Source organism: Hypanus sabinus, chromosome 14 (genome assembly GCF_030144855.1).
Source record: "Hypanus sabinus isolate sHypSab1 chromosome 14, sHypSab1.hap1, whole genome shotgun sequence".
Classification (NCBI taxonomy): Eukaryota; Metazoa; Chordata; class Chondrichthyes; order Myliobatiformes; family Dasyatidae; genus Hypanus; species Hypanus sabinus.
The window spans coordinates 7,517,678-7,535,242 of NC_082719.1; the positions used below are offsets into that span (position 1 = coordinate 7,517,678).

The 17,565-nt window shown below is 38.9% G+C and overlaps 2 protein-coding genes across 2 annotated transcripts; both read right to left on the reverse strand.

Moving 5' to 3' along the window:
• Window positions 1–1,395: 1,395 nt before the first annotated feature.
• Window positions 1,396–7,179, reverse strand: LOC132404352 (alveolar macrophage chemotactic factor-like). Its single transcript, XM_059988497.1, has 5 exons — window positions 7,111–7,179; window positions 5,871–6,020; window positions 4,753–4,885; window positions 4,155–4,238; window positions 1,396–2,948 (listed from the first exon to the last, which is right to left on the reverse strand). The coding sequence occupies exons 2-5, from the start codon at window positions 5,929–5,931 to the stop codon at window positions 2,891–2,893; spliced, it is 336 nt and encodes a 111-aa protein (XP_059844480.1). The 5' UTR covers window positions 5,932–6,020; window positions 7,111–7,179; the 3' UTR covers window positions 1,396–2,890.
• Window positions 7,180–12,369: 5,190 nt separating this feature from the next.
• Window positions 12,370–16,522, reverse strand: LOC132404353 (interleukin-8-like). Its single transcript, XM_059988498.1, has 4 exons — window positions 16,419–16,522; window positions 15,727–15,859; window positions 15,129–15,212; window positions 12,370–13,922 (listed from the first exon to the last, which is right to left on the reverse strand). The coding sequence occupies exons 1-4, from the start codon at window positions 16,477–16,479 to the stop codon at window positions 13,865–13,867; spliced, it is 336 nt and encodes a 111-aa protein (XP_059844481.1). The 5' UTR covers window positions 16,480–16,522; the 3' UTR covers window positions 12,370–13,864.
• Window positions 16,523–17,565: the final 1,043 nt, after the last annotated feature.

Consider the following 17,565-nt stretch of genomic DNA (forward strand, 5'->3'; position numbering starts at 1 on the left):
CTGGTGCTAACTACTATGCTAGCATGCCATCCCGCAAAAGTATCCTATGAAGTTGAGACACACAAGGACCACTATCTTTGTCAACAGATCCAGGTCCTCCTCTGCATCTTGCACTTCAATATGCCCTGTGCATAAGAACATGCAAAAGTGGAGCAGAACCAGACAAGATTCTTACTAAACTTTTATTGCAATTATCTTCATGTCACTTGATTTCCTTATTGCTCAGGCATCAGAATTTGGGTTTAACAGATGATTGAGCTTCCACATTTATCCAGGGATTGAAAATTCTGAGGATTACTCACCCCACAGCCTTGTGAAGAAATTTCTCCTCATCTAAATTATGTATAGTTTATCCTTTATTTGGGGATGTATCCACTTGTTATATTCTCCACAAAAGGGGAAACAGCCTCCCTCGCTCCATATCCTTTATTTGGGATGTTACCAATTCTTATACACTCAACAGGGAAAATAGCCTCCTTGGCTCCAGTCTTATAGGAATGCTGTGAGCTTTAATGGGATATTATTTTACTTTTCTTAATTCCAGAGAATACATGATGAGTTTACTCATTTTATCTACTTGCATTTACAGCATCCACGTGACCTGATTGTGGATGATCATGGTGTCACTATAATTTCTGTGGACTTGCTTCCCATCCGCACCTTCAGCAACTCTGCTTCATATTTCCACACTGATGGCTATTTCTCTCTCTCCTTTTTGAAGTTTAAGTTCAAAGAGTTTTGCTTGAATCCTGTTTTGCTAACAGCACACATTATTGAAGCCATAGCACGTGATCTAAAATATCTGAAAATCTCATGTTTTAGCATACGTGCTTTCTGGTCACTGGTTGCAGTTGTTTAATTTGCAACTCTTAGAACTTTTGAAGACACTTTGTTAAAATATTTCAAAATTTTCACAACATTCTTGTAAGGAGACTCATATTACAAAGTTAATAAATTCACAGATGATCCGGATGTCCCTAGCTCATGTGATAGTAATATTAAACCTCCTTTCTGCTTTCGGGTCCCCGATTATACTGTTCATGCTCAAGAATATCTCAACTTACTTGGCCACAGGGTAAATCATTGAGGCTTCTGATACTTCTCAGGTTAATCACCATTGTCCACTGCCTATCATTAATGTTACTGTAATCAGGAGTTGCAAACGTTTCTTATGCCACAGACTCCTACTATTAACTGAGGTGTCTGTGGCCCCCAGGTTGGGAACTGAAAATCCACCTCACAAACTTTGCGTTCTGTTTGTGTCCTGCTACTTCCCCAAGCAGCAACAACCTATATTGGTCTTTACACTGAGGATCTGTACATTACATTACTGGTCAGTAGAGTGATTGACAAGAACAGAGCTTCAGAATAAAAGACTTTATTGAGTGTAGACAACTAAGAACAGTGCATGGTTTGTCAAAGCATCAACATTTATATCAACTGTTACACTGGTTTTGAAGATACACATACACTCACATTCTACATTCATAGTGGTAACATAACCCAGGTATATGTGTAAGGACTTGTAATGATACATACAAAAGTTGAATGAAATATTGAAAAAAAAAGAGCAGTTACTGCAATTGTACATTAACACAGTCTAATTAATAAATGCACCTTCAACTATTTAAACTATAAAATCTGGTTACAAAATAATTTGTCATATGGTTTCTAATAGTGTAACAATTTATCAGGTGCTACCTTCCATTCAGGACATGGAAGAATGGGCTAGAAATTTACGATTCAGGCGATTTTAATAATAAACCTGATCATTGATGATCAATTCATGTTTGTGAAAGATGATGTGGGTTTTGCATGCTAGTACAGGTTGAGCCTAAAAGAGGGACTGTGCATTTTCCCTTCTGGGTAGGCCCCAAGTTAAGTGTTTTTCCTTGTCTCCATTTCCCTCCAAAATGCTTCTGCTTTTGTTTTCAGAGAAGTTAGCTGCTCTTTATGTGTTCCTGAAGCTATACCCACTCACCTCATGTCCAACTGATCATCATCACCTTTTCAAATCAGACTACCCCACACAGCAACAAAATACATCCCTTCTGGCTTCCTCCAGCAGTGACACAATGCTCTTTCTGTTGTATGGCTTCTGGTAGTTGGGGCTGAGGGGGAGGGATGTGTGGTGAACTACGTATACCTGTCTGGACACGCCCTCTGCTGACTGCTCCTGTGGCTCCTCCCACAGACCCCTGGATAAAGGCGATCAAGGCCTGAGCCCGGCCTCTCAGTCTCCAGGATGTAGTATGGTGGTCACTCACTGTTTGTTCCTTCTTCCAGTCAATAAAAGCCAATATCTTGCCTTCACGTCTCAGAGTGAGTTATTGATGGTGCATCAGGATGGAGATATTTGAGGTGCCCCAACAGAAAGTAAACACATTTGCCCCTCCCATAAACGGAGACACTTTAACTCACTGTTTTTAAGAAGCCCGTCATGTTCTAGCCCAATGCATTGAATTCATGTTATCATTGTATCCAATTACATTATAAACCTTAACATCTAGTAGTCAAACACTGGTTACTGTTCAAATTTAATAGCTTAAAACATGCATCTTCAAACATTCCATCGATTTAACTCTATTGAAGAAATAATTGTTTGATATTTATCAACAATAAAAAATAAAATTCCATTGCATTTCTACACTTGTATCATTGTAAATTATTGACAAACATATATTGGTATATTAATATTTATGGCTCAGGTGCTACATAGAGGAGATAAAGACAATGAACAAATGACAAAGATTTGTGAGGATTTCATACATTTCTATGTATGTAGTCAATAGACAAACAGAACATTTCAGCTATGGACAGGACTATTACGATGTGCTTTAATGACAATTGTTTGGCTCATTACTCTGCTTTTTGCAAGGGACACTTTGTTTCATTCGGCCAATGGACTTGCTGCAGTGGTTGGCAGAGACGCTTCATTGCTTTTCTTTCTAGGAAATACCAGAACGAAAGATAAAGTGAGTTTGAAACATTAGTTTGGTTCTAATTGAAATTTACCAGATACCTATTGATTCCTGCTGGGAGATCAGACTTTAAAGAATTCACTTGGGTGGACATAGAAGATTCAATACTTTATCAGTATTATCACAATGGCTTATTCTTCAGACGACCGAAATAAAAATAAATTATTTGATCATTTTCAGAAGGCAACTTGCCAAGTGCAAGTAGGCTGCTGTGTTTTCCATGTAACATCCTTGATAACACAAAGCCTGCAAAGTCTTTTGAAATATTTTCATTGAGAGGAAAAAGACCAAGTACTCTGAACTGGCAACCAAAGCTGCTCAGAATGGCTGGAAGACCAAGATTTTCCCTGTAGAAGTGGGATGTAGGGGATTCGTAGCTACATCTATTGAAGAAGGTGGGGGTGAGGGGTGTCTCCCTCCAACAAGCAGTCAAGTCCTTGTCAAACGCAGCAGAGGAAAGCAGCAATTGGATTTGGATTAAAAGGAAAGAGAACAACTGGGCTGCAAGATGAAGACAGGAGGGTACGGAAATGAGGGGGGTGTATCTGGGACGCCTGGTAGTACCGTTGAGCCCTCTGGAGTCGTCGTGGGCTTATCAATGAAATGTCAAAGAAGGAGGGTGCCCACCAGATGACCCCGACGACGTAGCTACCCTCCTCGTCACCACTCCAAGCCACTGCCAACATCGAGAGGGCCGACTTTATCATTGGGATTGAAACATCAAGTCCTAGTAGCTCTACTGATCTTCTAATATTTCAATATTTTGAAATATTTATTTATTGAAATACAGTGCAGAATAGGCCCTCCTGGCTGGTCGAGTCACAGCACCCAGCCATCTCCCGATTTAACCCTAGCCTAGTCACAGGACAATTTACAATGATCAATGAACCTACCAATGGTCTGTGGGAGGAAACCCATGCAGACACGGGGAGATTGTACAAACTCCTTACAGGCAGTGGCGGGAATTGAACCCGGATCACCTGTACTGTAAATTGTTGTTCTAATGTCCTGAAAGACATTCTATAATTCTATGTATTTTTCTCACATTAATAATGTGCTTAATTGAACTTAAGTAGTGCATTATGCACGTGTAGATAACTGGTCTTGCATGCAAATAAAATTCAGATGATACAAGACAAAGTGAATAATTTTGCTAAAACGAACAGGATTTACCTTTCAGTCAAGATATTAATAACTTTTTTGACCCATTCGGTTTCAGGATTCACACAGACCTTTGCACCTGTCTTCAGGGTAATTCTGTGATGCACAATGAGAAAATGTTTTGGTTAAAATAAAGAAGATATGGCACTGTTTCCTGTAAATGAGTTTTCTTTCATAATTTATATGAACAGTGGTTTAAAATATACATTGAACAAAAGACAGCCAATAAATGAATACATTCAATGGCAATTTCAGAAAGAAGGGCCATTATGCAAACAGATGTAAAATTCTGATAAATTACAGACATACCTTAGACAGCTGAAAGATTTGTTGTTTTAAAATACTGAATGAAAATAGATCATGTTAAGGACAAACTTAGATATTAGAATATATTCTGATATGTTTATATCAACATTTCCGCACACTTACTGAGTAAGGAGTCGACATAAATGTGTGATTTCAATCGTATCAGTGTGAGAAGCTTACTTAAGATAATGTAAAATGTATTAATCCACCTGCTAATTCTGCAAAAATCAAACAAACTATAGTTTTTCAGACTTGTGCACTTAAATTCTTAGATTCACTATAGGAGGCTGAAATTTGTACTTACACAATCTCCACCTTTCTGCAGTGGGGACCCTGAGGAAAGATCTCGATATGTTGAAACTTTTTGGGATGAATGAGATGAGATGTAGTTTTCACACATCTGCATCTTGTGATTTTTTGACCGGTTGCACACAATCCTTTTACGAAAGGAAAAGAAAAAGAAGGGTCTACAATTGTGCCAAGGAAATTAAAAGTAGCTGAAAAAAATTGCTGACATGTTGCAAACTGCTTCCTTGAATAATACAACATAGAAAATTCAGTTTTAGATGCAGTTTTCCTAATTCCCATACTGTTCCAAAATCTTATGCAGTTACTAAATGTATATAATGGCCTACTTATTATTAATATGCACAATCCTTCCCCGATTTACCTGCAAATAAAAGGGAAAAATACATGCCTTCCTGCTGCATTCTGTAAAGGTAAGAATCATAACTTTGAGTATCTGCCGTTGACATAAACCTTGTCTACTAACGGAAAAGATTTGCAAACCAGGTCTCAGTACTTCATTGAATTGGTTGCTATCCTGTTTTGGGCACAAGCTCGATACAGAGTGGACTCTGAATAAGAGAAAGTCTTTGAATAATTTGGAACTGTAGATGAAAATATATGGTAACAACATGATAAATTATCAGTGGTGATTGCTTCTCACTTCAGTCTAGATTACCAGCTTGATTGGATCCAATCTTATCTACAATGACACATCTCAAGGCTTTATAATTGGCCACTGAAACTCCCCGAAAAGGTCAGCTATTTTAATTCTTTATAATCAGAGTAGTGCCAACATAGATTAATTTTATTGGATGTTTAAGGTATAATGGATTTTATTTCATATATGAGACAGAAAATGAGAAGTTGATACAAACTATTTGTCTCATATATGAGACAGTAATCTTCTGTACTCACTTACCTTTTAAATGAGAAGTTGATGCAAACTATTTCTATGAAAGTATTCAAACAGTATATGGCACAATCATATACTTCTCAAATATTTACAATGATCATTCACACTTACTTTGCAGTAGTAACATAAACATGTATCTTGCTCCAGAAACAATTAAGTCCATCGTGAATCATAATTGCCAATCTTCCAGTTTTAATTTAAACTGCATGGCTAGTACTTACCATGAGCAGCTAGGCAAACTACAGCTACCGCCACCAACAAAAACGTGGTCTGAGTCTTCATCGTCAGCAAGTCTGTATGACTTTTGTTCTTCAGTCAGCAGCTGGCAACCTTCAGAGTGTCTTGGTTTGGCATATCAGACTTGTATTTATCTGCAAGTACAAAGGAAGTTATGACATCAGAGAAAAAAACATGACATAAACATAATTGTTCAAGCACTTTTGTCTTGAATCATTTCTTCCAAAACAATAAAAGGATGAAGGATGAACTTTCTCCATTTATTTACACCTGATTTTAGAAATAGTTACTGTAGTTATAGATAATCTCTAAACAATTATTTCTTGGTTTCCAGTATCTCTGTGCATAAAGCAATATGCTGGTGCAACTTTCCTCATTCTGGCCACTGAGTGTTAGCTTGTCTCTCTGGCCACTTCAACAATATAAATTCAAATTCAACACTTCTTCTTATGAGATCAGTGCTCTGGCACAAAAACACTAACTATTTTTCTTACCACAACTATTGCTTAACCTGCTGAAGGTTTCCAGCACTTTGTTTTTTTTAAAAAACAAATTTCTAGAACCTGCAGTTTTCATTTGCTTTCTGACAGAGGTGCAATGTACAATTGACTCATTACTGTCTTTGATCTTTTGAATGAATGGCTAGCAATTTCCAGCAATTCCTATTACTACTTACATAACCATATAACAATTACAGCACGGAAACAGGCTATCTTGGCCCTTCTAGTCCGTGCTGAACGCTTACTCTCACATAGTCCCACTGACCCACACTCAGCCCATAACTCTCCATTCCTTTTCTATCCATATACCTATCCAATTTTTTAAAAATGACAATACCAAACCTGCCTCTACCACTTCTACCGGAAGCTCGTTCCACGCAGTTACCATTCTCTGAGTAAAGAAATTTCCCCTCGTGTTACCGTTAAACTTTTGCCCCCTAACTCTCAACTCATGTCCTCTTGTTTGAATCTCCCCTACTCTTAATGGAAAAAAGTCAACTCTATCTATCCCCCTCATAATTTTAAATACCTCTATCAAGTCCCCCCTCAACCTTCTAAGCTCCAAAGAGTAAAGACCTAACTTGTTCAATCTTTTCTTGTAACTTAGGTGCTGAAACTCAGGTAAGACTCTAGTAAATCTTCTCTGTACTCTCTCTATTTTGTTGACATCTTTCCTATAATTCGGTGACCAGAACTGTACACAATACTACAAATTCAGCCTTACCAATGCCTTGACAAATTTAGATTTCTGTGGAAATCTAAATCTTTGTGATGGGCAGCGATTTTAACAGCGTCTTTAGTTCACTTGCACTGTAACTATTAAGTTGCTAGGTTGTGCAATACCCAACAATCCTGTAGATGGAGTAAGATCGCAATACATCTGGTCAAAACCAGATAGTCTGATCCTTGACAGTTTCCGAGTTTGTTGCCCAAGTACTTACAGTCATATCCACCTAACTCATGTGTCTGACCATTGCCTCCTACTGGCTGACTATTAACTCCAGGAAGATCAGAAAGATGGAATAGAGGTTTGGAAGCTGAATGTGAAACTGGTGATACAGAAAACATTAAGGAACGATGAAGGATTATGCAGCTTAACAAACCATGAAACCCTCCAACCATACCTCCAATTAATTTGATTACGTAAAAGTCCAAAGTATATTTATTATCAAAGTATGTGTACTTCATATAACCTTGAGATTCATCTCCTTACAGGCAGCTACAAAACAAAGAAACCCAATAGAACCCATTAAAACAGAAGAAAACTGTCAAACACACAATGTGCAGAGAGAAATAAAAGCAAATTGTGCAAACAATAAAAGTAAGCAAATAGCATTCAGAACTAAAGTTCATCAAACCAGGCATCATTGCATCTGAATCAAAGTGCATTACTTACAGATCACAGCCTCAGTTCAGCCCAGAGATGAGTAAACCTCTGGCCCCGACACCCTGACCATTTCAATCTGGCCCAGAAGTGAAATCGTCCAAACCTTTTGTCGTTCTTTGCCGTTGGTCTGGGGCCCTGCCACATCCATACAGTCTCATGCCCGAGCCCCACTCCCTCAATTCAGCTCATACCTGACCTTTCGAATCTGGCTCAAAATATAAATTGATCAAACCTCAGGTCTTGAGGAACATAGATTTCTTGTGCAACAGCTGGAGCACCAAAATAATGATGAGAGTTTGAATGCTTGCTTCTTCGCACTGAAGTGTACTGGCTGTCAAAAGGGTGCCGCTTAAAATGTTTCTTTGATCTTTTAGACTCTGTGATTGAATCTTTGCTCAAAGCCATCAAGAGCTTCAGAAACAAGATTGAACTTCTATGTGGAGATGTGGCACACCTAGGCGATCCACATGACAAAATGACCATTCTAGATATGAAACTGCAGGGTGAGAGTATCAATTTAATCCTGACAAAAAGTGCAGTGTCCACTTTTATAAGAAAATTGGAAATATATAAGCAAGCCATTGGGAGAAGAATGTTCTCACAGTTCCCCTGCATGAAAAGTATGGCACTCTCTTTCACAGATGGTGATTTGCAAGAGTACTGCTTACGCCTGTAGTCACTGAAGAAGGATTTTCAGAATTGATTCAAGGATTTGAACAATCTGGAAATTCCGGACTGAGTAAATTGGAGAAAAGCCAAACTGCTCTTCATTGCATTTCCATCTTTCTACCTTGTTAAAAGAGGGTTCAGTGCAGTGAACCAGACACTCACCAAAAACAGAAACCATTTGGACTTTGTTACGCTAGGTGACTTGAAGCTTTTGCTGTCATAGCTTGAGCAGATATTTCAACTCTTGCTAAAAACCATCAAGCTCAAGGATCACATTGATATCGAAGCTGCTGTACAGTTCTGTTGTACTTCCAGCATCTCCAACAGGATCCCCCCAATACCAGGCATATCTTTCCCTTCCCTACCTCACCCCCTCCCTACTTTCTGCTTTCTAAAGTGGTTACTCATTATGCAACTCACTTGACAATCCATCCCTCCCCACTGATCTCCCTCCTTGCATTTACCCTTGCAAGTGGAACAAGTGCTACACATGCCCCTACACCTCCTTCCTCAACACCATTCAGGGCCCCAAACATTCCTTCCAGGTGAGGCGACACTTCACCTGTGAGTCGGCTGGTGTGGTATACTGCGTCCGGTGCTCCCGGTGTGGCCCTCTATATATTGCTGAGACCCGATGCAGACTGGGATACCGTTTTGTTGAACACCTACGCTCTGTCCGCCAGAGAAAGCAGGATCTCCCAGTGGCCACACATTTTAATTCCACGTCCCATTCCCATTCTGATATGTCTATCCATGGCCTCCTCTACTGTCAAGATGAAGCCACACTCCGGTTATAGAAACGAGACCTTATATTCCGTCTGTGTAGCCTCCAACCTGATGTCATGAACTTTGATTTCTCTAACTTCCATTAATGCCCCTCCTCCCCTTCTTACACCATCCCTAACTTTTCTCTCTCTCTTTCCCTCTCACAATAACTCGTTGCCTGTTCTCCATCTTCCTCTGGTGTCTCCTCCCCCTTTCTTTCTTCAAAGGCCTTCCATCCTATGATACTCCCCTTCTCCGGCCTTGTATCCCTATTTCCAATCAACTTTCCAGCTCTTAGCTTCATCCCTCCCTCTCCTGTCTTCTCCTATCATTTTGGGTCTCCCTCCTACTCTCCCACTTTCAAATCTCTTACTATTTCTTTTTTCTATTCGTCCTGACAAAGGGTCTCGACCCGAAACGTCAACTGTACTTCTTCCTATCGATGCTGCCTGGCCTGCTGCGTTCCACCACCATTTTGTGTGTGTTTCCCAAAGGGAATGTTGCTTTTAAATAATCAAGAGCTTATATTCATGTCAAATTAATTTATTCTAATGTGACAAACTGCAATTACTTTGAGGTTTTTGATATTAACCGATCTCAGATGACCAGTGCTCAAAGTAATTGATTATGAAGTATTTCTACTGTAGAATGAGAAAACCACAGTACAAAAAGTATTTACGTTTTTAGTGTCATTTGTTCAATACGTATGATAGTGTAAACACTTATTTTTAACCTTAACACCATTGCCATTCATGTGCCTGCCCCCCTCCCCCCCCCCCCCCAGTTAATACACACTTCCAATATTCAATATTTCAATATCTGGTAGTGAAAGGACACTAGACTGTGTTTCTTCCCCATAAAACCTAATCATTGGCTGCACCAAGCTTCAGTACATCCTTCAGCATGTACTCCAGTAGCCTGGAATGTCCCAGTCAGCATCTCACTGTCCAGGCTTCCAACAGAGTGCACGTGTTGATGTTGAATGAAGTTCTTGTCCTTAGACGTTGAGAGTTCTTAACCATGCTGAACCAAGCAGCTGGGCCCAACCCCCCTCTCTCTCTCTCTCAGTGTTTTAATTTCTCTAGTCCGTCCAAGTTTCACATAACTTGTTACCCTTTACATCCCGTAGGTTTACTTAATGTATTGTTGTTTATCCCATTAAGTAGTGTTGGTGTCTGTCTCAATCATTAGAATCTCTGCAGATTCTGGAAATCCAGGCAGCACACACAAAATGCTGGAGGAACTCAGCAGACAGGCAACATCTATGGAAAAGAGTAAACAGTCAACATTTCAGGCAGAGAACTTGCAAATACTGGAAATGTCAACTGTTTACTCTTTATAGATGCTGCCTGGCCTGCTGAGTTCCTCCAGCAGTTTGTGTGTGCTGGTGTCTATCTGCCTATTTCATGAGTAAATGTGTCATCTTTATCTTGGTACCATTCACCCATTGGCATCGGGTCAATCCGTCTTTTACACTGTCTCTATGACTTTGTCCTGTTTCCATTGTATGGATTTTACCACAAAGATACTGGTCTATATTTTGTACTTATTTTTTGATATACAGTGTGGAGTCGATCCTTCTGGGTCTCTAGGGTGTGCTGCTTAGCATCCCCCAGATTTAATCCTAGCCTAATCAGGGGGCAATTTACAATGACCAACTTACCTACCAACTGGTATGTCTTTGGACTATTAGATTAAACCAGAGAAATGGGAGGAAACCTGTGAGGTCACAGGGAGAACATACAAACTTCTTACAGGCTGTGGCTGCTGGTGCTAACTACTATGCTAGCATGCCATCCCGCAAAAGTATCCTATGAAGTTGAGACACACAAGGACCACTATCTTTGTCAACAGATCCAGGTCCTCCTCTGCATCTTGCACTTCAATATGCCCTGTGCATAAGAACATGCAAAAGTGGAGCAGAACCAGACAAGATTCTTACTAAACTTTTATTGCAATTATCTTCATGTCACTTGATTTCCTTATTGCTCAGGCATCAGAATTTGGGTTTAACAGATGATTGAGCTTCCACATTTATCCAGGGATTGAAAATTCTGAGGATTACTCACCCCACAGCCTTGTGAAGAAATTTCTCCTCATCTAAATTATGTATAGTTTATCCTTTATTTGGGGATGTATCCACTTGTTATATTCTCCACAAAAGGGGAAACAGCCTCCCTCGCTCCATATCCTTTATTTGGGATGTTACCAATTCTTATACACTCAACAGGGAAAATAGCCTCCTTGGCTCCAGTCTTATAGGAATGCTGTGAGCTTTAATGGGATATTATTTTACTTTTCTTAATTCCAGAGAATACATGATGAGTTTACTCATTTTATCTACTTGCATTTACAGCATCCACGTGACCTGATTGTGGATGATCATGGTGTCACTATAATTTCTGTGGACTTGCTTCCCATCCGCACCTTCAGCAACTCTGCTTCATATTTCCACACTGATGGCTATTTCTCTCTCTCCTTTTTGAAGTTTAAGTTCAAAGAGTTTTGCTTGAATCCTGTTTTGCTAACAGCACACATTATTGAAGCCATAGCACGTGATCTAAAATATCTGAAAATCTCATGTTTTAGCATACGTGCTTTCTGGTCACTGGTTGCAGTTGTTTAATTTGCAACTCTTAGAACTTTTGAAGACACTTTGTTAAAATATTTCAAAATTTTCACAACATTCTTGTAAGGAGACTCATATTACAAAGTTAATAAATTCACAGATGATCCGGATGTCCCTAGCTCATGTGATAGTAATATTAAACCTCCTTTCTGCTTTCGGGTCCCCGATTATACTGTTCATGCTCAAGAATATCTCAACTTACTTGGCCACAGGGTAAATCATTGAGGCTTCTGATACTTCTCAGGTTAATCACCATTGTCCACTGCCTATCATTAATGTTACTGTAATCAGGAGTTGCAAACGTTTCTTATGCCACAGACTCCTACTATTAACTGAGGTGTCTGTGGCCCCCAGGTTGGGAACTGAAAATCCACCTCACAAACTTTGCGTTCTGTTTGTGTCCTGCTACTTCCCCAAGCAGCAACAACCTATATTGGTCTTTACACTGAGGATCTGTACATTACATTACTGGTCAGTAGAGTGATTGACAAGAACAGAGCTTCAGAATAAAAGACTTTATTGAGTGTAGACAACTAAGAACAGTGCATGGTTTGTCAAAGCATCAACATTTATATCAACTGTTACACTGGTTTTGAAGATACACATACACTCACATTCTACATTCATAGTGGTAACATAACCCAGGTATATGTGTAAGGACTTGTAATGATACATACAAAAGTTGAATGAAATATTGAAAAAAAAAGAGCAGTTACTGCAATTGTACATTAACACAGTCTAATTAATAAATGCACCTTCAACTATTTAAACTATAAAATCTGGTTACAAAATAATTTGTCATATGGTTTCTAATAGTGTAACAATTTATCAGGTGCTACCTTCCATTCAGGACATGGAAGAATGGGCTAGAAATTTACGATTCAGGCGATTTTAATAATAAACCTGATCATTGATGATCAATTCATGTTTGTGAAAGATGATGTGGGTTTTGCATGCTAGTACAGGTTGAGCCTAAAAGAGGGACTGTGCATTTTCCCTTCTGGGTAGGCCCCAAGTTAAGTGTTTTTCCTTGTCTCCATTTCCCTCCAAAATGCTTCTGCTTTTGTTTTCAGAGAAGTTAGCTGCTCTTTATGTGTTCCTGAAGCTATACCCACTCACCTCATGTCCAACTGATCATCATCACCTTTTCAAATCAGACTACCCCACACAGCAACAAAATACATCCCTTCTGGCTTCCTCCAGCAGTGACACAATGCTCTTTCTGTTGTATGGCTTCTGGTAGTTGGGGCTGAGGGGGAGGGATGTGTGGTGAACTACGTATACCTGTCTGGACACGCCCTCTGCTGACTGCTCCTGTGGCTCCTCCCACAGACCCCTGGATAAAGGCGATCAAGGCCTGAGCCCGGCCTCTCAGTCTCCAGGATGTAGTATGGTGGTCACTCACTGTTTGTTCCTTCTTCCAGTCAATAAGAGCCAATATCTTGCCTTCACGTCTCAGAGTGAGTTATTGATGGTGCATCAGGATGGAGATATTTGAGGTGCCCCAACAGAAAGTAAACACATTTGCCCCTCCCATAAACGGAGACACTTTAACTCACTGTTTTTAAGAAGCCCGTCATGTTCTAGCCCAATGCATTGAATTCATGTTATCATTGTATCCAATTACATTATAAACCTTAACATCTAGTAGTCAAACACTGGTTACTGTTCAAATTTAATAGCTTAAAACATGCATCTTCAAACATTCCATCGATTTAACTCTATTGAAGAAATAATTGTTTGATATTTATCAACAATAAAAAATAAAATTCCATTGCATTTCTACACTTGTATCATTGTAAATTATTGACAAACATATATTGGTATATTAATATTTATGGCTCAGGTGCTACATAGAGGAGATAAAGACAATGAACAAATGACAAAGATTTGTGAGGATTTCATACATTTCTATGTATGTAGTCAATAGACAAACAGAACATTTCAGCTATGGACAGGACTATTACGATGTGCTTTAATGACAATTGTTTGGCTCATTACTCTGCTTTTTGCAAGGGACACTTTGTTTCATTCGGCCAATGGACTTGCTGCAGTGGTTGGCAGAGACGCTTCATTGCTTTTCTTTCTAGGAAATACCAGAACGAAAGATAAAGTGAGTTTGAAACATTAGTTTGGTTCTAATTGAAATTTACCAGATACCTATTGATTCCTGCTGGGAGATCAGACTTTAAAGAATTCACTTGGGTGGACATAGAAGATTCAATACTTTATCAGTATTATCACAATGGCTTATTCTTCAGACGACCGAAATAAAAATAAATTATTTGATCATTTTCAGAAGGCAACTTGCCAAGTGCAAGTAGGCTGCTGTGTTTTCCATGTAACATCCTTGATAACACAAAGCCTGCAAAGTCTTTTGAAATATTTTCATTGAGAGGAAAAAGACCAAGTACTCTGAACTGGCAACCGAAGCTGCTCAGAATGGCTGGAAGACCAAGATTTTCCCTGTAGAAGTGGGATGTAGGGGATTCGTAGCTACATCTATTGAAGAAGGTGGGGGTGAGGGGTGTCTCCCTCCAACAAGCAGTCAAGTCCTTGTCAAACGCAGCAGAGGAAAGCAGCAATTGGATTTGGATTAAAAGGAAAGAGAACAACTGGGCTGCAAGATGAAGACAGGAGGGTACGGAAATGAGGGGGGTGTATCTGGGACGCCTGGTAGTACCGTTGAGCCCTCTGGAGTCGTCGTGGGCTTATCAATGAAATGTCAAAGAAGGAGGGTGCCCACCAGATGACCCCGACGACGTAGCTACCCTCCTCGTCACCACTCCAAGCCACTGCCAACATCGAGAGGGCCGACTTTATCATTGGGATTGAAACATCAAGTCCTAGTAGCTCTACTGATCTTCTAATATTTCAATATTTTGAAATATTTATTTATTGAAATACAGTGCAGAATAGGCCCTCCTGGCTGGTCGAGTCACAGCACCCAGCCATCTCCCGATTTAACCCTAGCCTAGTCACAGGACAATTTACAATGATCAATGAACCTACCAATGGTCTGTGGGAGGAAACCCATGCAGACACGGGGAGATTGTACAAACTCCTTACAGGCAGTGGCGGGAATTGAACCCGGATCACCTGTACTGTAAATTGTTGTTCTAATGTCCTGAAAGACATTCTATAATTCTATGTATTTTTCTCACATTAATAATGTGCTTAATTGAACTTAAGTAGTGCATTATGCACGTGTAGATAACTGGTCTTGCATGCAAATAAAATTCAGATGATACAAGACAAAGTGAATAATTTTGCTAAAACGAACAGGATTTACCTTTCAGTCAAGATATTAATAACTTTTTTGACCCATTCGGTTTCAGGATTCACACAGACCTTTGCACCTGTCTTCAGGGTAATTCTGTGATGCACAATGAGAAAATGTTTTGGTTAAAATAAAGAAGATATGGCACTGTTTCCTGTAAATGAGTTTTCTTTCATAATTTATATGAACAGTGGTTTAAAATATACATTGAACAAAAGACAGCCAATAAATGAATACATTCAACGGCAATTTCAGAAAGAAGGGCTATTATGCAAACAGATGTAAAATTCTGATAAATTACAGACATACCTTAGACAGCTGAAAGATTTGTTGTTTTAAAATACTGAATGAAAATAGATCATGTTAAGGACAAACTTAGATATTAGAATATATTCTGATATGTTTATATCAACATTTCCGCACACTTACTGAGTAAGGAGTCGACATAAATGTGTGATTTCAATCGTATCAGTGTGAGAAGCTTACTTAAGATAATGTAAAATGTATTAATCCACCTGCTAATTCTGCAAAAATCAAACAAACTATAGTTTTTCAGACTTGTGCACTTAAATTCTTAGATTCACTATAGGAGGCTGAAATTTGTACTTACACAATCTCCACCTTTCTGCAGTGGGGACCCTGAGGAAAGATCTCGATATGTTGAAACTTTTTGGGATGAATGAGATGAGATGTAGTTTTCACACATCTGCATCTTGTGATTTTTTGACTGGTTGCACACAATCCTTTTATGAAAGGAAAAGAAAAAGAAGGGTCTACAATTGTGCCAAGGAAATTAAAAGTAGCTGAAAAAAATTGCTGACATGTTGCAAACTGCTTCCTTGAATAATACAACGTAGAAAATTCAGTTTTAGATGCAGTTTTCCTAATTCCCATACTGTTCCAAAATCTTATGCAGTTACTAAATGTATATAATGGCCTACTTATTATTAATATGCACAATCCTTCCCCAATTTATCCACAAATAAAAGGGAAAATGCACGTCTTCCTGCTGCTTTCTATAAAGGTAAGAAGCATAACTTTGAGTATCTGCCATTGACAGAAACCTTGTCTGCTAACAGAAAATATTTGCAAAACAAATTAGTATTTCATTGAATTGATTGCTATCCTGTTTTGGGCAACAGCTCGATACAGAGTGGACTCTGAATAAGATAAAGTCTTTGAATAATATTTACAATGATCATTCGCATAAACATGCATCTTGCTCCAGAAACAATTAAATCCATTGTGAATCATAATTGTCAATTTTCCAGTTTTAATTTAAACTGCATGGCTAGTACTTACCATGAGCAGCTAGGTAAACTACAGCTACCGCCACCAACAAAAACGTGGTCTGAGTCTTCATCGTCAGCAAGTCTGTATGACTTTTGTTCTTCAGTCAGCAGCTGGCAACCTTCAGAGTGTCTTGGTTTGGCATATCAGACTTGTATTTATCTGCAAGTACAAAGGAAGTTATGACATCAGAGAAAAAAACATGACATAAACATAATTGTTCAAGCACTTTTGTCTTGAATCATTTCTTCCAAAACAATAAAAGGATGAAGGATGAACTTTCTCCATTTATTTACACCTGATTTTAGAAATAGTTACTGTAGTTATAGATAATCTCTAAACAATTATTTCTTGGTTTCCAGTATCTCTGTGCATAAAGCAATATGCTGGTGCAACTTTCCTCATTCTGGCCACTGAGTGTTAGCTTGTCTGTCTGGCCACTTCAACAATATAAATTCAAATTCAACACTTCTTCTTATGAGATCAGTGCTCTGGCACATAAACACTAACTATTCTTCTTACCATAACTGCTGCTTAATCTGCTGAAGGTTTCCAGCAATTTGTTATTTTTTTTAAAAAACAGATTTGTAGAACCTGCTTTTTTTATTTGCCTTCTGACAGAGATGCAATGTACATTTGACTCATTACTGCCTTTAATCTGTAGAATGAATGGCTAGCAAATTCCAGCAATTCTTTTTACTACATTCTGTGGAAATCTAAATCTTTGTGATGGGCAGCGATTTTAACAGCGTCTTTAATTCACTTGCACTGTATCTATTAAGTTGCTAGGTTGTGCAATACCCAACAATCCTGTAGATGGAGTAAGATCGCAATACATCTGGTCAAAACCAGATAGTCTGATCCTTGACAGTTTCCGATTTTGTTGCCCAAGAACTTACAGTCATATCCACCTAACTCATGTCTCTGACCATTGCCTCCTACTGGCTGACTATTAACTCCAGGAAGATCAGAAAGATGGAATAGAGGTTTGGAAGCTGAATGTGAAACTGGTGATACAGAAAACATTAAGGAACGATGAAGGATTATGCAGCTTAACAAACCATGAAACCCTCCAACCATACCTCCAATTAATTTGATTACGTAAAAGTCCAAAGTATATTTATTATCAAAGTATGTGTACTTCATATAACCTTGAGAT